The sequence below is a fragment of the Xiphias gladius genome, chromosome 16 (assembly GCF_016859285.1).
Source record: "Xiphias gladius isolate SHS-SW01 ecotype Sanya breed wild chromosome 16, ASM1685928v1, whole genome shotgun sequence".
Lineage (NCBI taxonomy): Eukaryota > Metazoa > Chordata > Actinopteri > Istiophoriformes > Xiphiidae > Xiphias > Xiphias gladius.
Window position 1 is genome coordinate 23522374 of NC_053415.1, and position 27233 is coordinate 23549606.

Consider the following 27233-nt stretch of genomic DNA (forward strand, 5'->3'; position numbering starts at 1 on the left):
ACCATCAGAGCCACTCTCCTAGTAGTAAACAGGACTCATGGACTTTGGCTGAGCTGTGTTGAAGCTCTGGAGGAACTTTAAAAAAAAAAGAAAAACGTGTTACTCTCTGTGAGTCTCTGAGAGATATTTGTCACAGTCCCTCTCCTCCCTCCTGTTCCCTGCCTCCCTCATCTCTTTCTGTTATGTTAAGTAGCCGGCCTGCTTTCCGTCCACCACTCTCTCCTCCTTGGGTTTCAATTCCAAACATGGTTATCCTTCTAGGGCTCTATCAACGCCCCCCTCCATAATCCCCTCTCTTCCAGCTGTTGGTTCTACAGTGCAGGACGGTGGGTGAGAGAAATAGACGGAGGAGCACAGCGAAGAGAGGCGACACAGAAGACACAGAGGGGACAGACGGGGCGAGAAAGCACGAAGAGCGAGGAAGGGAAACATAATGAGAGGAGGAGAAGAAGAAACCCATCCCAGCAGTGTTTCTGTCACAAACAGAGCCTTGAAAACTTCTTCACATTGAAGAATTCTCCACTGCTCGCCAAGGGAATGAACATTTGCTTCAGTAATAGCAATTTTTTTTGATAGGGCTGTAATTCAAACAAAAACACTGAGTTGAAACTATAAATGGGACAAAAATAGGGCCAAGTTTCATTGGGTAAGAACTCTTTTTGGCTCTTTTTGTTTGTTTTGTGCATCAAAAGCCTCCTGAACTTGTCATTTGAAGAGTTTCAAACATGAGCTCAGACAACTCAACTCTGCTGGACAGCTTGTTCTTTGCACCACTGTGCGATGGCTGGAGCAACAACACAGAGGGAGCCATCTACCATTTGGGTAACACCATCCTGTTCCTGGGCTACATGGGAGGCAGCGGGGCCTATGGGTGCCTCTTCATCTTTGGCTTCCTGACTCCAGCCTTCCTGTGCCTGACCCTGTGGGGCTGGCTGACGATGTGCGGCCTTGACGTCTTCACCTGGAACCTGCTTCTGCTGCTGGCCTGCTTTGCTCAAATCTGCCACCTCCTTTACCGGCTGCACCAGGAGGGCATACGCAGTGCAAAGCTGACCTCCCTCTACCAGGCGGTCTACCTGCCGCTGGGCGTGCCCGTCCAGGTGTTCAAGGAGATAGCAAGTGCTTTTGAGAATAAGGTGGTAGAGCTGAAGGCAGGAGAGACGTACGCTGTGGAGGGCAAGACGCCCATCGACCAGCTCTCCTTTCTGCTGTCTGGGAGGTGGGGATTGTGTGTGTGTGTGTGTGTGTGTGTGTGTGTGTGTGTGTGTGTGTGTGTGTGTACATGCCTGTATGACATGATGCAATCCACCACCATTAACTGTCTCCAAAGAATACAACCAACATATTCAAGTAACTGTTGCAGTACCATGATTTAAAAATACCTTGTCTCGGGTAAAACTCCTGCATTGAAACCTTTTCTTAAATCTGCAATAACTGACGTTTTTGCCATTTGGAGGCAGCGGTAACAAGCTGTAAACACAACATCTCACGTTCAGTATCCACCACCTTTTAAGTTGAAATGGTCAACATGTTGGCAAACAGTTGCTTATTTACACATCCAGCTGTTACAGGGCAACATTAGCTTTCATTTAGATCCATGTTTATGACCACTCGATGAATATAACTGCAATAATTATTCTATTTTAGCTCTGTTTTTGGTCTCTACCATCTGCAGAGGGAAATATCTGGTTCTTTAGCTGGTGAATGTTCACCAGCTGGCCACTGACTGCGTCTGATTGCCCGGTGCTCTAGCAGAGTACAGTTGGTTTTTAGACCTTTCTTGCCGAAAGCAGCTGCTCTGGGAGTGGTGACGGGGAACCAAAACAGTAAAGTTGCAGCTGTAAAATCCAAAACAACGACTATAAAGATGCCAAAATGCATCGTTGAGCTCAGGCGATCGGCAGATCTGTGGCTGACGTCTTCCACATTACACATAGTCAACTGATCAATTGTTAATTGGAAGATATTGATCACAGCCGCCTTAAGTAAAAGCACCACACCCAGCAGTGATGTCACAGTGTACTGACACATCCTGGAGTACACTTCTACAGCACTGAGGCAGGACGAGGAGTTAAACCACTGGAGGTGAGCAAAAACAGGATTTTCCGCTGTTAGGTTCCTCTCAAGTGTCAAAAGTAAGAGAACTTATTTTCCAGAATCCCCTCCTTCCGAGTTTTGTTACAATACTCGATCATTATGAACATGCAAACTGGTCGAGTAAGAGCTAGTTTGAGCTACTTTACGTAATATTGGGTAGTTTACTCTTTAAAAATGCATCATATTAATATGCTGATCATGTGTCTTATATGTAACATGCTTACCCACAAAGTAAGCAACTAATGAGCTGTCAGGTAAATGCAGTTTTGTAAAAAGTACAAAACTACTTAATATATGAGTATAAAGTGCCAGTAAATGTAAATACGAAACTAAAGTACCTCAAAATGATACTTTAGTATTTGAGTTAATGTACTTAGTTGGTTTCCTCCACTGACCGACATTTCTCTGACACAGTCTGAACAAAAACGAAACATCACAAACTTCGCAAATCAGTGTTTATTTCAGCTACTACTTCAGCCGTTCGCATGGTTTTACAGGAGTTTGTGTTATTTTGTCCACCTACTAAATGTGTTCACAGCTTCTGTGGAGTTTTGTGACCAAGTAGATAAGAGGTAGTTCTTACTTTCCCATTGACATTATGTGACGTTTCATTTTCCTGAACGAAGCTATTATTATTATAAAGCATGTTATTGCAGATCTTAGTGTCACAGAATTTAAGACTAAACCAGAAACTGTTCACTCATGTGTACCACAGGTATATATTGTAGTATTTATTGGTTTAATGCATCTTGTAGTGATATGAACGCTAAGCTCCTTTATTTTTTGAGAAATCTCCTATTTTAACTGGCTACTCCAGAACTGGTTTTCTATTTTTAGCTCTTTCAGGCTGTTGGCAGCGTGTAGCCATTACAGGAAATGTATCCTCTTCATCCAAACATCCTCACAGTAGAGCTGCATTAGATCTCACAGTCCTGGAGCCTACACAAGAGAAATGTTGTAAACAAAGTATTTTTGTCTGTGACTCACCAGTGTGCCGTCCCCCTGCGGAGTGCCAGCTGGTTAAATGATATCTTTGTACTTAGGACAGAAGAGTTGACGCTGACTGCTCCCCTTACCTTGAATTAAATGTTGGCCGCAGTGTCGGCGGCTCCGGGTGTACGAGCCAAATTTAGAACAACAAACAAATGAACAAAACGCCGATAATGACTGTTTTCACATTTCGAGCGCGGCGGTGCATCAGATGTGTTTGTCATTTTAGGTTCTTGTTTATCTTTATTTATCTGTCTGTCTTAATCAGCCTCTCTTTCTATTGTCTTAACCCAGAGGATTTTATTTGATGCTCTACTTTAACTGCTTCCACTTGGCTGGGAGCAGGTGTGGAGGTCAGGGCTGTGTGCAGGCCAGTCAAGTTCTTCCACACCAAACTTAGAAAACCATCTCTTCACAGACCTGGGCCCATATTTATCCCCCCTCTAAGAAAACGTCAAAAGTGCAAACTTGAAAAAGTTCTTGGCTCAGTGTGAGCAATGACACAACGCAGGTGACTTACTCCCACTTACAGCAAAGTGTAAAAGTAACTTTAAGAACAACTCTCAAGTGAACACATGACTGATAACTTGTATGCTCAGAGAAGGAATAGCCAACAGAGATATAGATCTGGCTCCTGGGAGACCTCTGGAACTCTCGAAGATTTAAGAGCATTTTTAAGTCAAAAAATGTTTGAGAAACGGTTTTTATTCTTAAATTTGTAAGTAGGAGTTAAAGTGAAGTTTTTTTTACTTTCATTTTTGCACTGAAGTCCAAACTTTCACTTTTAGCAGTTACGAGCCCCGGCTTTGGCGCACGGGGGCGGAAAGTGTCTTCCTCAAAGTGTTGCCAAAAAGTTGGAGGCACACTGTTAAATCTGAAACAACATAAAAGTTCTAAAATAGTAAAAATCACATACCGTAGCATGAAGATTTCCCATAAATGGAACCAAGGGGCCCGAATGGGAACGACGACCTCGGTCCAAAGGATGTGGGTGTCCGCATATTTTGGGCCATAAACAATGGGACACGGAGTAAAGTACTGGCAGTACAGTGACATTTCTAGCATGGGACTCCCTGATGGAAATCCCTCCCCTGGCAGTGTGAGTACTTTGCAGGGTAATTAATACCACAATAGACAGCAACATACAGTAGCCGTTAGATAAGACCCATTGTTGTGCAGGCACAAATAAAATAAAAACTGCCACAATCTTCGGCTCTAAAGTGAACAGACGCTCTAATAAGCATTCATCTGCTAAAAATTTACATTTACCAAAACAGAATACCAGGATCATTTAGACTTGTTGCCTAATTACGATTCTTTACATCTGTATTTTAAATTTTCTGTATCAGTTTACAGTGACTGGCCATTGGATTTTTAATCAAGTTTTAATTTTTTGACCCTATGTAAGTGCCAGCTGCTGTAACGAAGGCATTAGAAAGACGGGGACATGACAAAACCTGGAGGAGAAAACTCTCCTGGAGCAGACTTCCATTTCTTTCTGTACGTGTCAGGTGATTGATATGAAGCAGATCGTTTGCAGCACTGATATGACTACATTCAACCCGCACTGAAAACAAGGATGAATCAAACTTTGACAGACACTTTTGACGTAATCCAATGAAGCTTAAAAGTCGAGTGTGCTGGGTTATCTCACTCTGCGGAAGCTATTTCCCTTTACATAAAGCTTCCCTCTGAAGGAGGAATGTCTTGATGTCTTAAATTAGGATTTCTTCGTGCAGAAAGACTGAAGAGGAAACTTGGTATTATCAATTTATATGAAAATGTTCTGTTTAAGGAGCTCCACACTTTTCAGTCCAACCACGGCTGCCCCAACAGAGATATTTATGCTAATATTTACCTCCAGCGTCTTAGTCTGGCCCTGCAAAGTGACCTCCAGTTCTCTCTCGGCTCTCATTATCACTTCCTAATCCCTGTCTCTCTTTTTAACCCCCGTATCTCTCCCTCTCCCTCTCTGTCTCCCAGGATCAACGTGTCTTTGGAGGGCCAGTTCCTGCATTACATCCACCGCCACCAGTTCCTCGACTCTCCGGAGTGGGAGTCTCTCAGACCAAACGAGGAGGGGAAGTTCCAGGTACTGTGCGGGGGCCACGACATGCGGTTAATTTCAGGAGATGCTGGTGTAGTTTCTGTAGTTTTCTGTAGTTTTAACAAAGTAAATTCAGTGAAGGAATGTGAGGTTCGAAGGCCCCAGTGTGGCAGTAAAATGTTAAATTAACTCGAAGTGCTGTCCTGGAGGGAGAAACCTGACTCGGATATCAAGTTGTCTTTCGTTGCTTTCTGTCGTACTCAGCATCTGGCTGATAAGTTGAACATACGAGAGCAGTTGTCTTCTTGTATGTCAATATATCCTGTCGTTTTATATTCGCTCAGTTAAAGTAGAAACGGGGCCTGGAGGTCATGTCGGACATTCAGGGTTTTGTCTGCAGACTTCACAGGGTTTCAGGGATCAATAGGGTGTACAAATAGTAGTAGGGCTGCAACTAACACGTATTTTCATTATCAGTTAATCTGTATTTTTTTTTTTTTTGCCAAAGATTGTGTTAAACTGTTAAATGAATTCCCAGTGGAGTTATCTTGTAAAGAAAAGTTATTTTAGGTTCAGTGTTATTCACCAAAATGCATTGTGCATATCCTTGATGTCTAACAAAAGTGTTTGTGTTGCCTCATAAAAAAATATGCCAATTCTAAAATATTTTAAATCATTGTTTACATCCGTGTTTACTAGCCAGCAGTCTTTTTTCTTCCCTGCCTTTGCTGCCGCACTGCAACGTTTTCCTGCACATTACCGCCACCAAGTGGCGATCAGGGAAATCGTCCTTGTGCGTGTACACAATGCAAACAAAACGGGGGGCCTGCTTGTAAAAACATTGCTCCATACTGCTGCTAGTGGTCAGTACCTTCGCGTGGTACCTTTAAAGTGGCTATAATGACTAAACACTGGACTCAGAGTCATCAAGTGGACACAAACATGATAATATGGCTCCGTAATTGCTGGCGATGATATTTCAGTATTGTGTCCACAACTTCCGCTGCCCCCCAAACAAACGAAACAGTTATTGCAAGTTTAACACATTGATATTCAGCTGTTTCATTCATACTCCCCAGGTGACTCTGACGGCAGAGGAAGACTCCTGCTACATCTCATGGCGTCGCCGCCGCCTCTACGCACTGATATCAAAGGAGCGCTACATCGCCCGCATCTTCTCCGTCATGCTGGGCTACGACATCGCAGAAAAGCTCTACAATCTCAACAACAAGCTCTACATAAAGAGCGGCGTGCTGCTGGACATCCGCCTTCCCAGCCTCTACCACGTGCTGGCCCCCTCGTCGCAGAGCAGCGAGGGCGGCAGCTGCAGTGACGCTGGCATCGCCAGGGAGCAGCAAACCGAGAAACCAGGCCAACACCAAGCACCGGCCCATGAGAAGCCCGCACCAGCCGAGTCTCAGCCCCTCCAGCCACACCTGCAGGGACCAAGGAAGACCCACCTAGATGAACCCCAGGCACCCCAGCATGACCGTTATCGACACCCCTGGGCGTCAGACCCGGAGCTGGCCTCTGGTGAGGACTCCACCAGCCTGGTCCTGGAGGACTTTGCTGATGTGGCGGGCTCCTTAATGGATTATGGGAGTGAGAGGGATTATTTGAGGTAGAGGGGCAGGGTGCTGGAGCTAACACACTGGGTCACCACTTAAGCTACATGTAAGTACCTCACCTGGGCGGAGAGTGGCGTGGGGGTTGGTGTGTGTGCATGGATGGCTTGCAGTGCACAGTTCTTACTAACCCGGCTTCGTACTGAGACGTAGGGCTGGGCGATTAGGCCGAAATCAGTATAGCGTTCATTTCAAAAAAAATTTTCCCAATAATGGTTTACAGATTCCTCATAATACATTCGTTACAGTGGTGGATGTTTACCAGGTACATTAATTCAAATATGGTACTTGGGTACATTTTTGACGTAATTCCATTTTGAGTATTTCCATTTCCGTGACATCTCTTCGAGAAATAATGCACTTTTTACTCCACTACATTTATTCGACAGCTGTACTTATTAGTTACTTTGCGGACTTAGATACAACATACAAAACATATGACCATCTTAAAAAAATATGATAAATTATTATAGATTAAACTAAAAAATGATTACCAAATACATATGCATAAAGATATAAAGTACTTAAAATTAGGTACACCTCAATCATCTGCAATATAATATCATAACACTTTTGCATAATTAGTACTTTTAAAGTTTGGTGATAATATTTCTGTACCGTAATTTAAGTATGATTTCGAATGCAGGACTTTTACTTTTAACGTAGTATCTTTACAATGCTGTGTTACTACTTCTACTTAAGTAAAAGTACCTTGTACTTCTTCCAACCACTGGACAAATACATACACCATTCCACGTAAAAACAGTCAAATTGCTGAAATTTGTCAGTTTTTAAAACATTTTTAAATGGAAGTTTTAAAGTTCAACCTGACCTTGGAAACAGTAGTTGAGAAAACAATCTCGACACAAGGTACATTTAGCAGCTTGTTCTGAAACTTCAATCATATCACGTGATCTTCATCAGGAAAATGCGCTGAAAAAAATCAAATAAAATGGAAATTTGAACGTCTACAGGTCCATGACCACTGAGCAAACTTTACCTGCTGATGAGGATCATGTGATATGATCAAAAGCTCATATTACATAACGGCTATTAAAAGGACCTTGAATTGAGACTGTTTTCTTAAATGTCAAACTGATATATTAACTGTGGACTATGTATATAAAAAAAACCCTTAATATCTAATTTTTACAAGTTTGCTTGCAACTAATAATTTGCACATTTGTAAAATGATGATATGATATTATGAATTTACAATAAAACCTTATTATTGTCCAGCCCTAGTGAGATATTCTGAGTTGTGAAGGGAAAAGCTTTGCTGAGATTAATATAGTTATTTTGCTTTTTGGTTCTTTTGCTCTTCTTTTATTTATCTTGTGAGGATCTGATGCTCTTGGCTGCTTGGTCTTTTGCATTTAAAAACAAACACACCTATTTTTAATCTCAAAAATTCATCTGAGCTTGGATTGAATGGTTTTTAGGGAGCTACCAACCTATTTCTCGCTATAGACTGACATAAAATGGTGTGGAGAACCCTTCGCTGCTGGCCTCCTCAGCTTAGGGGAGATCTGGATTATTATTGTATTTTCCAAATGATACTTTAAGATTAAAGTTCCCTCCGTGCCAGCTGCTCCGCATTAGTGCATTGGCTTTGGCTTTGCCACTCAGAAGCCGAGAGTCGTGCTTGGTACAGTAGCAGGGGTTAAATCTGTCCACTCAGATAAGAGAGATCTGCTCAGTGAAAACAGTTTAACAGCGAATGAGTGCAGAGTGGGCTCATCGTGATTTCAGACAGCTGTTCAGGTCCTGCGCGTGGTTGTATTTCGTGTGTGTGTGTGTGGTGAATGGGGTGGGGTGGGGGGTTTTCTACACTATGACTGGTGACAGAGCAGCGGTGAGGTCGACCGGACAGCAGCTGCGTCCTTATCTGACAAGGATTAGAGTTTGGAAATTTAGGGGATGTCCAAAAACATTCAGTGCCATGCTATTAATCCAGAGTGCAAACCACTTGGCCATCAGTCTGCCTATGTGCTCATCAGCCCGCCTCAACCCCGCCCGCCCTCCTACCATCCCAAGAGTAGCCCCTCACCCAGTCACAGGTGGAGGATCACGTTTCATAGCTGGATGGTGGGGTCAGTGCCGGGTTTTGGTTGCACGGCGGCTGTGAAGCAGTGGGTTAAACCTGTCACAGACCGTGGAAACGCGGCTTCAGTTCAGACACGGGAGGCCGACAGCTCAGACCACGTGGGGAAGCAATCACAGGTCTGCGCAAGACGGCAACGAATTCCTCCAGTCTGCAAAACATGAATGCAGAATTTTGAACCCTAAAACACAGATGTTTGTGATATTCCTCGCATTTCTGGGTCCACGTGCCCGGCAAAGTGTCAGCGGTTAAAATGCAATTTCAGCAGAAAATATTTCCATAATCTGAAACATTCTGTAAATAACAGCTGTCTGGCTTTGGCATCAGTCCCTCAGGCCCTGTCTTTCGAGAGCCGCCACGTAGCACCAACATTCAACACTCGCACTCGTGTGGCACAGATTTATTATGCGGATACAGTGAGTTCGGAGTTGATATTTGGTACTTGGGCTCTCGCTGCCTGCAAGCACGGACCAAGCTTAGCGATGCGGGGATCGGTGAGCGAGGACAAACACCCACCGCGGATAAAGCTGAGTTACCGGCAGGGCAAAGCAGGCAGGAATCCTGCGGTCCTAGAAATCTCAGGGGAGCCAAAGGCCCCGGGTTCAGTGTGTGTGCCAATTAAATTTGCACATTAAAAACTTCGATGACAAGTGTCTTAACGCAGCTCCAGCATTATAAACTACTTGAAAAGTCTGTATATGAAAGGATTCTGATTCACTTAAATTCTGCGTTCTTTAAAGACATCGGCATGGATTTCATTTCTTTGCTTCACCTGACGGATAAAATCTCAGCTGCACTTCATTTAAAAAAAAAAAGAAAAGAATTCATTTGTACCATTATGTCTGGATCTATCAAAAGCTTCTGATACAGTGAATCACGACATTTTATTACGTAAACTGCAGGAATACGGTTTTCTACAAACAGCAATTTTAGGGATCGGACAAAGTCTCATGGGACTTTCAGTGAAACTAATTGAATCTGTATTGCTGTTATGTCGTTGTTGTTATTTTATCCCACTCTAGAAACCCCGCATACACCAGGTGTGAACCTGTATAGGCAAAGTAGAAGGAACCTCCGAAGCGTCTTCTTGTGGATTCTAACCGATGCACCACAGTGATCTCAAACACCATCACAGTCGAAAGACAAACAGAGAAAAGAAAAACGCTGACAGGAAAACAATGTCCCTTTTACACTGTCTGATTAAAGAAAATTTGTGCCACTTTAAAGTAATCATTTTTACCTGATTACTTTTCTGCATCTGGCCTGTTTCGAGAGTTCGTCCTGGTTCGTTTAGAAAGCATCGTGTTATATGGCTTCATGGGGTTCGCTGTCACTTCACAGTGCTGTGCAGGAAAAAATGGACCTGAAGTATTTTTGCTGGTCACACTTTTGTGCTTTTACTAAATTTTGGACGCATGACTTTTAATCGTAACAGTGTGTTGCTGCTTTTGCTTAAGGAAAAGATCCGAGTGCCTCTTCCACCTTTCCTAACCAAAGCTTCAATGTCGACTCTGCAGGAGGTGATAGTGACGGGGATCTACCACCTCGATTTCAGAGGGGCAGAGCGCCGCTGGCTCCCACCGACACTCCCAAACTGTGAGAACAGTCTCTCCTGGAAACACCATGTTATTTACACTATAGCGGTATGAATGTGGCACACGTCACCTGTTACGACACCGTCTCCTCCTCGCTCTCTGCCCCTTGGTCACACCTCAGTTCACGTCCTCGGCCCTGAGCACGTTGAACATGCGCTCTTCTTTCTCTCTGTTCAAATTACAGTTTGAGTGATACGAAAGCCAACACTTACATCTTTCAACAATCAGTATTCAGGGCTCATGTTTATTGCCATATTAACTTTATATCGGGCCAATTTAATGCCTAAAGATTACAAATGTTGTCCTGATGTAAAAGGCTCGGAAGCAGCAGTGAGGCCGTAACGAGGTTCTGAAATCCGCCCTCAAAATCCGCCGGCTGCTGCGAAAGGCAGAGGGACCCACCGCATCCACTCAATTTATGTGAAACCTCTGGATATTCTAGCGTTATTCAAATGAAGATGTCATTTATAAAATCTCCAATTTAACAGATGGGAGAGTCAATGAAATGTTCAAAGAGCAGCCAGCTGTTTGACCAGGCTGCGTTTCTCTAGCTGTCAATTAAGGATGGACGTGTTGATACTGTATCCGGCAAGTAATAAACTGTCAGCAATCAGTCAAACTCTATTTTAGATCATAATTACACCATCATCTTAATTGGCACCGAGACAGGGAGGAGAGACCGCCTTCACTTTGCCACTTACCAGCACATTCAATGTCTGACATGTTAGGAAAACTTGTTTCATGTTTCTGAAACAGATGAATTTGGTTTTCATCTCACTACTATTTGATGTCGGAACTGTGATTGTTTGATTTGGACTTGACTTGTTGTCACGTGATTTAATGTTAAAATTGACTTTTGATGAGTGTTTCACAAATCACTTGTACTCAGCATTAGAGTATTGACTCAACTGCACACATTTAACTACACTTTTTCTAGATCTGACTTATTTAGACAAATTTGGTCTGAAATCTTTTTTCTTTTTTTTCTTTTTTTTAAGAAATCACACAGTATGGATCGATATGTTGTACAACTGTTTAAAAGAGCAGGGTCTGCATCACGCTCGATTCTTCATCCTTTCAGGGTCTGGATTATATGCAGTTTTGCATACTTCTCAAGGACTTTCCAGACCTATGTACGACTTTTTGGTACCAAACGTGCACGTTGGCGCAGATTTTTCTCTATTTCACGTTCATGTTTCGTTGGGCATGTTTAGTTTATTTTATCTGAATGCACCATGACTTGGTCCCAGTGTCAGAAATGTATGCCGTCTAAGAGGTGAGCTTGTTGCACTGATTATTAAGAGCATGACGCCAAATTCATCTGAAGCACAACTTCTTACTTCTTTGGCAATATATCGGATGCCTGTAGACCATGTTTTGTTTGTTTTTTTAGTTTTTGTAACTAATTGAGTATTTAATACACACATATATACTGTGAATTACATTACTTGTCTGTTTTTTGACTTTCAAAATAGAGAGATGGGACTCAAATGAAGAAGTCAGTGTTTTCAAAAAGTCTTTTCATGGGGCCACAATTTCTCCATAAAGCTCTTTGTGTGCAGTGAAAATGTCGCTTTTTTCTTTTCTGTGACCGTCTTCCACTTAACACTGAGCTTATATCATCCTGATTATATTCAAAATTATTTACGTATTACCCCAAAAAGTCAAGGCACACTGCTTTGTAAGGTTACCAAAGTTAAAAAGCCTTTATTATTGTGGCTACATGATGAAAACAAGACCAACGCATATCGACGGCACATCATAATAAAGGCTCTTCGTACCTTGTGCCTAGCAGTTTGCCTTGACTTTTTTGGGAACTAATTTCTCATGGACATTCAGCTCCTACCAATGCATCAAGAGTGTTTTGTGTCACATTGCCGGTAGGTCCAAAAGCACATTTGTTTTTTTTAAGATTGTTTTGGTTTTTTTTTGTGGCTTTATTGAGGTATGCGCTATACTGAGTGCCACTCTAGTTTCATAATGGATTTATGTAACAGTAGCTACTGAGGAAATCACCCACCCAAATCTTTGATCACAGCACGCTACACACATTGATTCTTACAATTCCGTTCAGTTTAATTTTTTTCCCTTTTTTTGTAGGAAAAGATTAAACATCCAAATATCGACAGGGAAAGCCAAAGCACAGTCCCCAGTTACTTTCTCTGTTTATTGCTAAAATCCCTAAAAATACAACAGAGTCTGGTCTCCTGGGGCAGATTAGGCAGATTAAGTTAGGCCCCGGGTGCAAAACCACATCATAGGAACAGGATTCATGCTTTAAACGCTTTTCAGAGAGAGGAATAAGCTAAGAGGCAAACTTAGATAACCCAAAACAAGACTTTGGCGATAAGAAATGAAAATGTGAGTCACTTCTTTTTTCACTGTTTCATGACCATGAAAGTCGTGTTGTTGTAAAATCAGCGGATTAACCAAACAACAATATGACTAGACTGCATTTTGACAGTAGTAAAGTGAATCCAGAATAAAATATGGTTCTTTGGCTCCAATCACAGAGATTTTACTCTTAAAATCAAACAAGTGAAACCGACTTCATGTTAGTCCCCATGGGTGACGTCAGTGCAGGTGCTCGGGGGGGGGTCGGTTTCCTTTTGAGCAGATCTCTCTCTTCTTTCTTCAGAAGAAGTCGCACACCTGTACAAAGTCATGAGACCACGGAGCTCCTCGTCTGATATTGATGTTGTTCACGCACAGCGGCTCCTCTCGCCTGAAGCAGAAATGTAAATCAAGATATTAAACTTTTTAAGAGGAAAGAAAGTCATAGATAATGAAAAGGCAGACTTTGGGCAAAAGAATCTCAGACTAATTGGCACTGAACCAAAGTGGTTCAGGTGGAGCCTCTATTTTTTTTTAAATGTTTTGCTTTTTTTCCTTTATTTTTAAGATGATTATTTTTTGGCATTTTAGCCTTTTTTTAATCCGATAAAAGACAACAGAGAAGACAGGAAGCACGGTCTGAGAGAGCAGGGTCAGAATCAAACCAGGGGTGTCGCAGTCATGTTGTAGGCATGGTATTCACTAGGCCTACTGGGATGCCCTTATTTCTGATTTCTGACAACAGTCATTCATCTGACATATCAGTAGATGAGTGTGAAAACTGAATATAAAACAAATATTGTGCAAAATTTAAGATACAGTATTGATATTTAATGATATTTGCACAATAGTATGCACCCTTGTCTCAGAGAAATTAGGTTGAACTAATCTGCAACAGTAAATACATGTTGAAGGAAATGTAATGTCTGCTCCATTATGTTTTCCAATAACGTAATTAGAAAATATTGTTAATTAAAGTGTTTGGGAAGTCGCAAAAATGTTAACAAAATGTTTTTTTATGGTTATGTTTCGACTCTGGTAGCACTTGGTTAATATTAGAGAAGAGATGGTGGTCTGGTTCAATACAGAAAAAGGTTCGCAGTGATCCCTGAACGAAATCCAAACAGAGATTACATTTGTCACCACAGCGTATTTGGGAAAACAATTTAACAATGCATACATGTAATTTCTAAGAGACAGAGTTGTATTGTTCGGCAAAACTGTGGGCCACTGCAAGAAACAAGGCCTTCCTTCCCGAGCCCAGCTTGGATTTATGGTGCAGACTCCGATGAAGATGTTTTGGCCGACATATATTCATTTTTCAACACAAACAAACTTTGTCTTTTATAAGGATCCCTTAAGTCTGGTTTTTACGAGAAGAATTGTGAGACAAAGATACGGGCCAAGTGACACGCTTTACGGTTGAAAACTAAACCTGCCAGTGCTCTGCGCTGGACAAATGATGCTATGTCAACCATAAAACACGCAGCTCGGTTACCTTTCTGTCATTTCTGCTATTTCTAGTCACTCACTGGCTGGTACATACACCCTCATCAATACATCTGTAGTAAGCGATTTAGCTTCTTTTTGTTGCTAGCACAGCTCGCTGTCTATTTTCGCTTCAGTTTGTGATTCAGGACCAACGCAGCGCAACAGCTAGCTGCACTAATGACAAACAGAAGCTGTGTATCTCCGTATGTTGGCAGATGTGGGGGTGTTTGGTTTGCTGGAGGTCACGCTGCAGGAGAGACTTCAAATTTCTCAGTGAACATTTTCAGGTTTTTTTTTTTTTTTTTGCCTGTCAAGCATGGTTAATGTTGAAATCAATTTTTGTGAATCCTGCCGTGCAAGCTGCAAACTTTTGAGTGCCACCTTTCAACCCTCCAGGCGATGAGGGTTTGACTCTAAAAAAAAACGGTAGTTTCTGCTAAAGCAGAATGCAACTGTGTGTCAGCACTGAAGACAAGAACCCGCAGGAGGAACTGTTTTACTGATCTGCTGCTTTGTATATTTCGTCACCTTATGCGGCGGCTCAACAGAAACAGGCCCGGCCGTTGTTTGGACTACCACATCTGTAAATGACTTGGCGTAGGATAAACTCCACCAGGAGGAGGTGGGGCAGCTTGCACGGCACGACACGCGTGTGCACGTGGTGCCCGCCTAGTCCTGCCCGTACCTGAGAGAGGGGAACTCAGACAGACAGACGGAGTTGAAGTGGATGTCTCCCTGTCTGTAGAACCGAGCGCCGGTGTTCTTCAGCTTGATGGAGTCGATCTCACACAGAGCCACGGGGTGAGCCAACACCATCCTGTACACTGTCGTGGACGTCTGGCTGAAATACACACACAGTTTCGCACACAGCGTGCATGTAAATAATGTCGTCACGACGAAACGGGGCGACAAAAAAAGCACACTTTCATATAATCTACATTCATTACAGTGGACAGTTAATACCTTCTGTGTTCATTACTTGCTACAACAGACTGGCTGCTACGTCTCCTGCTGTTTTGCCATCACTCTATTTGAATCAGCAACGTGGATCATAACTTCAAAGTTCTCCTTAACTTTTTTTTTTTGTGTGTCTCGTATCTCTTTGACATGTCTGCCCTATTTTTTTGAAACCTAATCTTGCAAGAATCTAAGTATCCACACAATGCGGGCAACTAGAAACTGTTTTCTTCACTCTTGCAATAAAGTTAAAAAACAAAAAACAAAAAAACAGGCATTTTTCCTCTCTCAGCATTTCTGGCTCAGTATCCTGCACCTGGCCGGGCCTTTACAGTACATACAGAACATACAGTACCTCTCCTCTCAAAGTAGAAGCTGCCCACTCACCCTTTCCCGGGGGGGGGGGGGTGTTCAGTACTAGCTCTTTTATGAGGGTGCTGCGTTCAGCACTTGTTGTCCGTGAACAAGTGCTGAACAAAGGGAGTCTGTAAGAAGGCTGTCACACGGCTTCGTGCTGACACTTGAGGGTTTTTTTTTCTAGATCAGTACCTGAAATGAGCTGTGACGAAGATTCTGCATTAAATAAAACCTCCATTCGACCTTTGTTCTCTAAGCAATTTCACACGTCAAACTTCTGGGTGTTTTTGCGTTGATTTCCATGAGGCGTCGCTGTAGTATTATTACAAATTCAGGAAACAGGAACTCAAATCCTCCTCTCGCTTTGTATACTGCATGTACATACGGTATATGATCAAAAGATGTTTCATGGAAAAATTCAGATTTTGTGCCAGGGAATACATTTCGTAGGGCTGTTACAATCAATTATTTTCAATATCAATTAAGATGCCCGCTCTTTTCTGGTAAAAATCAATGAGTTATTTGGTCTGTGTGTCTGAAATTGCTTTTTTGTTTCGTAGGATCAACAGTACAACACTCAAGACAGTGACAACGAATGGTTGACATTTTTTGTTTCTGTCGATCGCCTGATTGGTTGATTAATTTTTTTCAGCTGCAAAATTTTGATTAAAAAAAAAAGAAAACGAAAATCAATGTAAATCAAATGTACCAAGCGGTTTCTTTGATAATGTGCAACCTGGCTAAAACTGTGTCAACCATGTTATTATCCCGGGCGATAGTACCCGTCCCCAAAAAGTGAAAATGAAATGAAATGTGGCGTTAGAGATTTGGTACGTACAGCCTGAGCCTCTGCTCCGTTCCCAGGTCCTCGGTCCTCAGCGTCACTTCCACCTCGGCGCTTTTACCCAGGGGAGAAACCTCCAGCTTCAGCAGGATGTGATGAACTGAGCAGACGAACAACAACACAGAGAGGAAACATGTGTTCTGTACCTTCCCACCATCTAACTCACAAGGTGTATGTAAAAACTCAACTTTTGATCGTTGGCATGACGGTGGGGCACAATCAGAAATACACTAACAAAGTAACCAGCTGTCCTGAGACATGAATATTCCCACTAAAGTGAGTCTGGTCTCATTAATCGGTTTGACCAGGGGAAGTGAAGACCAGTCCCTGCCATCCGGGGAGGGGCTCCTGAAGCGCGGCAAAGACCAGAAGGGGAGGCTTGAGACCCTGACGGCCAGACTTCAGTGTGAGCCTATAGTAGAGACTGATTACCAGCAACACTGGCTCAGCTTAGGCCAGCACAAGAAGTACACCAACACACTACCCACACATTTCAGGTAACGTCACGCAAATCAGCATTTTCCCTGTGAGTGGAGAGAGATGACCTATCTGTAAACAAGAACCCAGGTCCAGGGAACCCCCAACAGCAGACTATTGAAAAGCAGCTGAGTCTTGTTTTCTCTCCGGTCGGTCGGTCCAGACTGAAATGTCTCAACAACTACTGGATGCATTGCCACGAAATTTGGTACAGACATTCCTTTTCTACTTTAAAAGACAAGCTGCTTTACACTTTGCCTCTCATTCACCCATTCACACACACACGATGGAGTTTGCCATGCAAGGTGCCGGCCTGCCCATCGGGAGCAATTCAGGCTTCAGTGTTCTGCTCAAGGACACTTTGGCATGTGGACAGGAGCAGCCGGGGCTCAAACCGCTAACCCCTGCAATTATACCTGCTCTAACTGCTGCGCCACAGCCACCCTGAGCTCAGAGAAACATGGTCGCTGGATTACCATTTATTTGGTACAGACATTCATACTCCCTACGGTAAATACACACTGTGATATTAAAACTGTAATGTAAACAGTAATATAAAATTTAATTTGTCCCGAACTTTGGTTTATGACCAAATACCCTGCAAAACTGATGACATACCCATCAGCCTCAGTCTAAGTCACCGGGGAAACCACTTTTTTGTGTCATAAAACAGTTTCTCTCTCTCACACACACGCGCACACGAACACACACACACACACTCACCACAAAAAGGTGGCGAAGAAGTCGTGAGAAGGAATAGCTTCTGCTCTTTGGGAATGGGAGATATGGCTATCCCACTGTTTCCTGATAAACCTGAAACACACACACACACACACACACACCAAGTGAGTGAGGGTCACACTGTAGGCCTCCCGTACGAATGTCACAAATCAAAGGGACCCGCTGCACATGAACTGTGTGAGTGTATCACTGTGTGTGTTGGCCTATCAGGGGTCGAGATGATAAGAGGCGGCCAAAAGCTGCGGTGTGACGAGACCAGAGCTGCTGCATGAGTGCGGCCTGACGCCGTATCTACTGGTGATACTGAGACTCAACAGAGAATGAAACAGGCCACCCAGTCTAATGTTTTATTCTTTTATGGGTTGATGTTTGTCATCCTGGTCTGTCCCTCCGCACCCTGGAGGAGGTCTCTCTATCGACGCCACTGTGCTTTATCTAGCTCCTGCGTCTTTCGTCTGTGATTGTAAAGGAGGCATCAGTTATAGAAGGGACCGACTCAGTCCCTCCACCTTTTAAAAGACATAAATACTCACTAACTTTATCAAAGCTAAGATGGTGGCGTCACTATTACTACGCTACGATCACAGCCATGTCTGTTAATGTCAGCATCACAGCTACAGCTACTGTCACCGCTGCTGCGAGTGAAAAGCATACTGATAGTAGCCGCAACTTCAGGCTTTCCAAAGAAAAAAAAAAATTCAGCTGGAAACTGTTTATTTTTGTGATCAGAATAAAAGAGACTCTTCAGATCTCTGTTTAAAAGCAGATTTAAAAGACTGGTAAATGGAAGCCCGAAATATTTTTTTGAATCTATCATTCTACATATAGTTTCCTCCTTTGTCTCTACTTTTCGCTTCTGTGTAAGAAAAATGTGTAAAACACACTTATGCTAACTATTTTTCAACTTCCAGGAGACTAGAGACAGTTTCAGATCATTGCCCTTTTATATTTTTTAATGAACATACATTGTAATATATAAAAAAAGACTTTAAAATATGACTGAAAGTTCTGTAAAAGCTAGAAAGTAAGTGGACATTGACTCCCAAAAATATAATCCAATCAAACTGAGAATGAATTATTCATTCATGTATTTATTTTTAACCCTTGTATTTATCCTGTTTTGAACGTGTCAAAGACACAAAACATGACCAAAAAATAAAGAAACAAGAACAACCAAAAAACAGGCTAAGTACATTTGACCATGTATACACACACATGCTATACGTGTGTGTGTATACATGCAGATGACGTGAACAACCTGTGCACTTCTGAAATGCAGGTAATACTAAATAAATACTAATAACAATGCATAAAACAAGGACTTAATGTTTGCAGCAATTCATTAAAGTAGTATTGGTGTATTATTACCTATAGCTGGACATGTCCCCCTGAAGACATCACAGTCCACACAGTGTCCCTTCAGGAAGTCTTCATAGCTGGAGCATGGAATCCCCTTTAACAGGCAGGAGCCATTCAACGTGCTCATGTAGACATGCAGAGCCCTCATGTGGTCACATATCACATAACCATACACTGGAAAGTAGACGAAAACTGACAACACACACAAAACCACTAGGCACTAGGCAGCCGGGTGTCCGGAGACTACCATTTCCCAAATTATACTTATTTAGAAAAAAAAAAAAAATCTGTCCAGATGTGAGAAATTGTGTTAAATCAATTCGTGTACAATTTGCATCTTATTCATAACTTCTTGATGAAACAGCAAGTAGCCTGGGCTATGCTTTAAAAAACACAACAAACGCAGCCGCTCTCTCAGCTGTTAGCTCACACTTTTTGCAGTACTACTTTTAGTGAGCGCTGGACTTACTTGAGGCAAACCTGGAGCGGGCACATCCAGTCTGGTCCTTCCCTCCGTTCAGGAAGAAGTCCACATGACCCACGGGGATGGAGATGCCAAAATCTGACGCAGAAGAAAACCTCATTGATACTGTCAACATTTTGCCGCTGCAGTGCTGCTCTTTACTTCTTGCTGTTCTCAACTCTTTTTCGGCTTCTGAAGGGGGGCATGCCAGAAAAAGTTTGAGAACCACTGCTGTAACGGCAAAACCAGCGAGTGTATTCAAATCGTGTGTTTTATCGCTTATGAACTCAACTTTTCATTATAAAGAGGAAGCTTGTGTTATTCTTTCTTTCCTTTCGTTTAACATCTCTCTGTCGACACCTTGCGTAATTTGTGCCAGGAGTGTGTTTTTATCTTTTTGTCATACATGACTACCTGTAACTACCTGTAACCACTGGTAATCACTTTCGGAGGCAACTGAAATACACATTTTGTGTATGGAGATCCTGTACTTCAGTAAAAGTGCTAATACCGCACTGTAAACATACTCTGTGCCAAGAAAAAGTCCTGCACTGAAAATGTTAATTCGGTAAAAGTGTGTAAGTAATAATCATGAAAATGTTGAGCACAAAAGTGCTCCGTGCAGAAAAATGTCCTCTGAGTGTTATACTTTTATATATTATACCATTAAATTTTTTTTACTCATACATTAATGTAAGCGCAGGATTTTTACTGTTGCAGTTGGTTGAGATGGAGCTAATTTTTTAAATTTAACTGTTTTGTATTTACAACGATTAATCTGCTGATTATTTTTTATAATAATTATTATTTAAAATGATTAAAAGCAAAAACCGCCGGACCCGTGAAATGTCTGGCGTTTTTTTGCATGACAAACTGTAGCCCTGGTGATCTGTCGACCTTCCCCGCACGGAGGTAAAAATATACTTTTCGAGGGCCTCCGGTGTCGACAACGGCGGCGGTACACAGTGTGCAACCGCAGCCTCTGGCGGCGTGCTGGTAGTGAAAAGAGGTGAGCACATTAGGGCTTTATGGCGAGTTAAAGCTGTCTCACAGTCGGAGTCTGTGTGGATGGCTTCGACAAACTGGGCGTCAGATGGGTCCAGCCGGTCATAGGTGTCAGCTCCTTTAAACATGGGTCCAGCAGGGTCGAGGCCTGGACGACGAGGACAGGGAAATAATCAGTTTAGGGAATAAAAGGATTGCATGGAATACACCGTAACGCAGGGAAAAGGATAATTCAGGGGGATTATTTTGGCCTCAGCGCTGCTGGCAGTTGAGAATCTTATTGAAATGAAGCTTACTTTGTGTTTTCTATTCTGGAAAACTTGAATTGTGGCATCAAAGTAGACGGCGGCGTGTTGCAGCTCAGTGCTTTTACGTTTCAATACAAAGTCAAGGCAATTTTTTTTCCCGTAACGTGGGACCTTCGGCAGCGTTTTTATTTCAGGGGCCTTGTTTTCGATTCGGGCTGCGCGGCCACAGGTTGAACCCTGAATGAAGCCTCTGCAGATTAAGCACTATTTGCCGATGCACCACAACTACTGGGGCAGACAGTGTGCAGCAGAGAACAGCGCTTCGTGAGAGTAAAAGCTGCTGTTTTCAAGAAAAACCAACAACAGTTGAGATGCATTGCAGCTGCAAGGGAAAGGAAAGAGTAAAAAAATCTAGAGAAGTTGGAAATGCAGTAAATGAGTAAATGATGTGTTTGGTTGGACTCGGTCTTTGCATAGATTCTATCGGATTCAGTCAGAAAACCAAAGGAATCCAAAGAGCAAAAATCAAATTCACGTGGGTTCAAAAAACCCCAACGAAACAATGGCCTCATTGTTGCTATATAAACTGTATGTGCATATAAACATTTTTTTTTTTTTACATAGAAGTCTTGCTAGATGTGAAACTGATAACTTAGCTGAAACCGTTTCACTTTTGCTGTCATTTCCTCTTCATATGCCGAATCATCATGACAGAGAATGCAGTGGCAAAACAAACAGAAATGCACTCGACTTTTTGTTTGTTTGTTTTTTTACAACTCAGAAGCTCCTGAACCTTCTGGTATTGAAAAAAGGGTTTTGCTGACCTCAACTAGCAACCAGAAGGAATCTCTAGTAGCAAGTCAGCATCCGTGGCTCCCCCTGAACTGCACGTTTAAACTTACACCAGTCTTCAGACTGGGACCAAAAGACCCGACAGAAACAAGTGAACAGTGGTGTATTGTTTCGGCTGGTGTGCCCCCCGGGGGACGAGGAGAGCGAGCCTCTCCGCACGGCTTCAGCGAGGCTCTCATCAAAGTGCCTCTGTCCTCTTAAAAAAGCCCCGCTAATCTTCAAGGGTCGCACTGACACACATCCACAGGCGAGAGGCTCTGCGGGAGACTTCTGAGCTGTGGAGACCCTGGTCAAGGTCCGGCCTGTTGTTGTTGTTGTTCTCACTATTTCTCCAGACGTAGCAGCCGAATGACGATAGCTTATATTATAACAACAATATTTTACAGGTTCTGCCTCATGGATTTATTATTTATAGTAGGATGCTTCCTTATATCGAAGTGGGGCACAGTTGTACCCGGACTGAGATCTGCTCACCAAACCTTCGATTATGGCACCAGCAGAAGGAAAAATCTGCAGTCAGATGAAAGTGCTGTGTTTCCGAAGCAACTTTAAATTGCGAGAAATGATCGGAAAAGACTGCGCTCAAACGTCCCACGGACGTGATCCTGACCCACCTGTGATTCTTCCTATCTTCCCCTCAAAGAGAGTCCCCACAAAACCAGCCACGTGCGCCCCGAGGCTGATCCCGATGAAGTGGAAGGACTCCAGTTTGCATCCGTGTTTCTGTTGGGGCGAGACAGCCACAGTGTTAGCGGTGTTTATTTTCACCTCAGACCCTTTCTGTGGAACTGTGTGTTGACTGTGAGTTAAGCTGAGTCTTTGTTTGTCTGTCTGTTGCTTTCTATCAGCAACACCAGTAGTGGTGGTAGAGGCATGGCTGGTCAACCTGCTGGGAGGAAAGTACAGCTGCACGGTATGAATGTGCCCGTGTTGACGCCCCGCTCTTCTCATCCTCCGCAGATTAGAGTACACAAATACAGTATCTGTCCATGCTTTTTGGCCTAGTGTTTTGTTTTAACTTAAAGAAACACACAGTTACTTGGGAATATGCATCTTTTTTTAAACACAACTTACACAAACAGAAAATGGACTTGGAGCGTCGGGAGCACTTCACGTCCTGGGCCTTGGGGCCGGTGCCCGCTTTGGTTGGAAGTAGCTGTGGTAGCTTACGGTAACATTCACAGTTGCGGTAGAAGAAGAAGAAGCAATACCAGACTAGTGTATCGCGATGTTGTCAGGAAGCCATTAAAATAGCATCGATTAATATCCAACTTACCCTGAAAACATCCCAGACAGCTTGACCTAATCATGGTGTTTGGCGTGGCAACCGTATTTCTCCGGTAATTTGAAGAAGATGTACCTGAGTTCTCCCATAACAAACGGCTTATGTGGAGTTTAAACTGTTGTTAAGGAAGTCAACCTTTATTCAAACTTTATATCTCAGTATTGTCATTACAAGGCGCTGTAAGCGGCAGCAGAAACAGGAGGAGTTCTACAAAATTGAATTACATCACGCAGGAGAACTCTGAGGATAGAAATAAATGGCGACTATCGGGTAGCCCTCTCACCTGCAGCTGGTTGATGAGGACAGAGATCTGCAAGGCCACCTCCTTGTAATTCTCCACCACCAGGTTGTAGGCGAAGGAGGCGCCGTAGACCCAGTCCACCACCAGCACGTTCACATCCTGCGCCCTGAGCAGGGCCCCGGCCAGCTCCTTCACCCAGGACGGCTTGCTGCCCAGGGCTCTGCGAGGGTGCGGTGGGGGTGGTGCGGGGTCGGATCATGGACGGTTGAATGAAGGGAGTGGGACGTAGGACGGGGCAGGTGGAGCCGGAGGGAGGAATCGGGGGAAAAGAATTTGTTGGTGCTTTTTTTTTTTTTGCTTTTCTTCAATGAAAAACAAAACCAACCAACAAACAAAGTCAACAACAAAACAGAGCTGGTGCCCCTCAGATCTAAATGCTCTCAGGTTGTTGGGGCCCTCAAGATGCCCATAAAGGAGCTGTGTTAACGCAGCTGTTGAACAAAAAAAACCCAGATTGGGAATCAGATTGCTGGATGTTTTCTGGTGTTTAATCTCTCAACTGCATGTTGTTCTTGACCTTCATCTGTGCCTGACATGAGAATGGATGTGCACACAACTGAAAAGGTTCTTTACTCTCAGTTTGTAATGTTTCTCCTGACCTTAAATCAAATTTTTAAAATTTCTGAAACTGAAACATTACCTGTCTCTTGTATATATTCTTTATTCTATCTTTGGTGTCAAATAAGGGCATTTATTTTGCTTCATTTTTTTGATTACCGTTTATCTGTATTTTGGGGAGTATCAGCGTTTTGTTTTTTTTATGTTCTTTAGAGAATACTCTGTAGAAGACATACTCAGAGACCTTGGCTCATGTGACTGAACTTACTGTTTGTTTATACACAGTATTGTCTCATCTGCGAGTGATTAAGCCATTTGCCCTGCTGAGGACCTGTTGTCTACAGTATGTCGTCCAAAAAGCCACAGATTGCGTGGACAATAGGCTTAGATTGTTTGTTTTGGGGGTTTTTTCTGGATGATTTCTCATTTTGTGGGGCTTTCCAAAGATTGACTCACAGTCCACTTTTTGTGAGTTTAGTTTCGAGCTTGGGTTTAGGAACGGATGGTTTAAGGGCCCTGAAAAACAGAGTTTTAACATTAAATATTTATGATGTATAGAACAGTCACGTCAAACTGTCAAGAGAAATAACTTAAACTGTTGTAACTCTGGCAGAAAGTTAATGCTGAAGTTTTCTTCCGATTTTGGCAGTTTATCCTCCGATATCGTTACAACTCCCTGTAACTTAAGGGAAACTTAAGTTGCAACACTGAGCAACTGATTCTCCCTTTCAGATTTGTGAAACCTTTTATTTTATTCATGAAAGCAAAAAAAAAAAAGAGGAAGTTTCCCTGCGTGTTCTCCATCTAGTCCACATCCGACCAGGTCTAGATCAAAAACCACTATACCTGGATTTGTCAGATCTGGACAGGGTTAACCCACAGAAGCTAAAGACCATTTAAAAAAACAGTTTCAGATCTGTGAAACCTTTATTGTATTTGTGAAAAAAAAAGATAAAAGGGGGATTTTGCTGTTTTTTTCCCAGACCACATCAGACCAGGTTTAAATCCAAAACCAGTATAGTTAAGACTTGTCAAACCTGGACATGATCAACAAGCAGACTCTAGTAACTGTTTAAAACACAGTCTTAGATTTTTATCTATCTGTGACAACACTGTACAAAGGCCGAATTCACTGCTGTGAATCGCTCGTTTTTACAATGAAAATCTGTGTTATTGTGTTTTCACAAATAGAATAAACCCGAAACTGTGTTTTAAACAAACTTTCCACAACCCCCCTTTTAATATAGTCTGGATTTGACAGGTCTAGGTTTGATCTAGGTCTGATCCAATGTGGTCGTCATGAAAAGAATAAAGGTTTCACAAATCTGAAACTCTCTGTTATTCTAGTCCAGATTGGACAAGTCTAGGTATAGCGGTTTTTGATCTAGATCAGGTCCGATGTGGTCTAGACGTGGAAAAGGCAGCGAAATCCCCCGTTTGATTGAAGAAAAGGGGTTTTCGGGGCCTTGGAGACTCTCCTCACCTGTATCCGTGGACGATGACTTTGGTCGGGCGGGAAGCGTTGAAGTAGGAGGGCTGCTTGGCGAGAGACTCCTGGTTGAAGGTTTGTGCACAGTCCACGTTTCCCCTCGTCAGCAGCAGGTACTGGACCTGCAGCTTGAGTCTCTGCTGCCGGTAGCCCCGCCATGTAGTGTTGTTGATGTCCGCGCACTCATCGTCCCCCTGCCTTTCCTCTACACCTGGTGGATCAGAGGGAACTATTTCACCGGGTCTGAATGATCCGAATCATTAAACGCCTTCTCACACGATGAGATCAAACAATTAAACATAAAGGAAAAGCTCATGTGTTGTTCGTTTGACACCATGGTGACGATAATGATGATGGCACAACAAAATGTTACGTAAAGGAATAATCCCCAAAACCCTTTTTTAATCTTTAAATAACAGTGTCAAATTTATACACGCCAACAGTTCATGTACTTAGTTACTTTACACTAATGCGCTTAGTGTAAAGTAACTAGTTAAAACTAGCTCCACCCCAACTAGCTGCAACAGTAACATGGTGTTTACGCATTGATGCATCAGTATCAACAGTCTAATAATGTCATATATAAACTATATTGGTCACAGGGGACATTTTCCTACGCAGCCAGTACTTTTACTGCTGATACTTCATGTACATTTACCTGATAATACTTCTGTACTTTTCACTTAGGTTGGCTTTTGATTGCAGGGTTTTTACTCGTAATGGAGTATTTTTAGATTAACGTCCTGGTGCTCTTACCGAAGTAAACGATCCGAGTACTTCTTCCAAGAATTGTCCTTGATGATACTGATATTTACGTATTTCTACAAACGCAGTTACTAGGTTGTCATTAAAGTTTATGTGAAACAAATTTGGAAGACAAGGAGAATATTATGTCTTCATTACAGAAAAAAAAGGGACCTACTTCAGATGACAAAGTCCTTATTACGCACTAATTTTCACTGAAACTCTAAAAGTCATCCCTTTGTGCTGTCGAAATCATGTCAGATTTCCAAATGTGTTATTTTCTATTATGGCAATGAACTGACAACTGAATTATGCCATAATACTGTATTACAGTAAGTAGTCATGCTGTGTTAAGTATTATTAGTAGTTTTACAGAGGTTCACGACAAAGCCCTGTCTGTTCCACTCGGGCATCTCTGAGTGCATGTTTTAAACTATTGCATGGAAAAGACCCAAAAAAAAGGGATGCGGAGGAAGAAACATCCTTCACGAGCAGGCCACTTACCCGCCACCGGCGATGTGATGCAGACCATCAAAACACAAAGGAGGATCATCTTGTGCTCCCTAGGAATTTTTCAGCAGTAGCAGAGAGGGGATTGGGGAGAGTAGCTGCCTGGGAGCTTTAGTTAGCGCTCAACTGTGCTCAGCTGTTCGCCTTAGCCCCAGATTGGTGGATGGAGATCAGCTTTTGGCTTTGGGAAAATCCCAGCTCTGTGCAGTGCTGTAACTCTGGAGCGAACACTCAGCCTTTAACTGGCAAAGAGCAGCCACGAAGCAAGGTCGGAAGCCTTATAAACCAGTTCAAATAAAACGTTTTCTAATAATCCAGGCAGAGTTTGCTGTGTTTTCTTTTCCCGGAAAGCTCCACTCCAAGCTCGACAGTATCCACAATAAACCTTCCCTTGTCCTTTTCACATTTGTCAGCGGGTGATTTTTTTTTTTCTTTCTTTTTTTTCCCCAGACTGGTCTTGTACTGGGCCGACAAGTGGTTGAAGCTCTTTGCCTTGCGGTGAATCTGTGACCTCATTGTTGTTCAATGGCTGTTTGTTTAACATGCTGGACTCTGGCCTGATCGTCCACTTGTTTGTGTGTGGATGAGCTTGAATGTGTGTGTGTGTGTGTGTGTGTGTGTGTGTGTGTGTAGTTGTGTGTGGGTTTGTGAGAGAGCAAGAGAGTCAGAGAAAGTGAGGACGGGTCACCCCGTTGTGTCTGAGGAAAATCAATCATCAGCTGATCAATTGTTCCACTATTGATGCTCTTTTACATAATCA

General features: G+C 42.8%; 2 protein-coding genes across 6 annotated transcripts; one reads left to right on the forward strand and one right to left on the reverse strand.

The window, feature by feature from the left end:
• Positions 1 to 320: 320 nt before the first annotated feature.
• Positions 321 to 12074, forward strand: popdc2 (popeye domain containing 2). 3 transcript variants are annotated; one of them, XM_040147866.1, is made up of 4 exons: positions 321 to 1219; positions 5071 to 5179; positions 6214 to 6667; positions 10381 to 12074. In XM_040147866.1, exons 1-4 carry the CDS (start codon positions 726 to 728, stop codon positions 10461 to 10463), a joined length of 1140 nt encoding a protein of 379 aa, XP_040003800.1. In that variant the 5' UTR covers positions 321 to 725; the 3' UTR covers positions 10464 to 12074. The 3 variants fall into 3 exon arrangements, with proteins under 3 accessions (XP_040003800.1, XP_040003799.1, XP_040003798.1); XM_040147865.1 differs by having other exon boundaries at positions 6214 to 6808; positions 10381 to 12073; XM_040147864.1 differs by lacking the exon at positions 10381 to 12074 and having other exon boundaries at positions 6214 to 8552.
• A 152-nt stretch (positions 12075 to 12226) lies between these two features.
• Positions 12227 to 26975, reverse strand: pla1a (phospholipase A1 member A). Of its 3 annotated transcripts, none has more exons than XM_040147861.1 (11): positions 26468 to 26975; positions 25214 to 25430; positions 23155 to 23332; positions 22201 to 22309; positions 20533 to 20634; positions 19488 to 19580; positions 19028 to 19192; positions 17642 to 17731; positions 16436 to 16541; positions 14969 to 15124; positions 12227 to 13183 (listed from the first exon to the last, which is right to left on the reverse strand). In XM_040147861.1, the coding sequence occupies exons 1-11, from the start codon at positions 26514 to 26516 to the stop codon at positions 13093 to 13095; spliced, it is 1356 nt and encodes a 451-aa protein (XP_040003795.1). In that variant the 5' UTR covers positions 26517 to 26975; the 3' UTR covers positions 12227 to 13092. The 3 variants fall into 3 exon arrangements, with proteins under 3 accessions (XP_040003795.1, XP_040003794.1, XP_040003796.1); XM_040147860.1 differs by having other exon boundaries at positions 19028 to 19210; XM_040147862.1 differs by lacking the exon at positions 20533 to 20634 and having other exon boundaries at positions 19028 to 19210.
• Between the last annotated feature and the right edge of the window lie 258 nt (positions 26976 to 27233).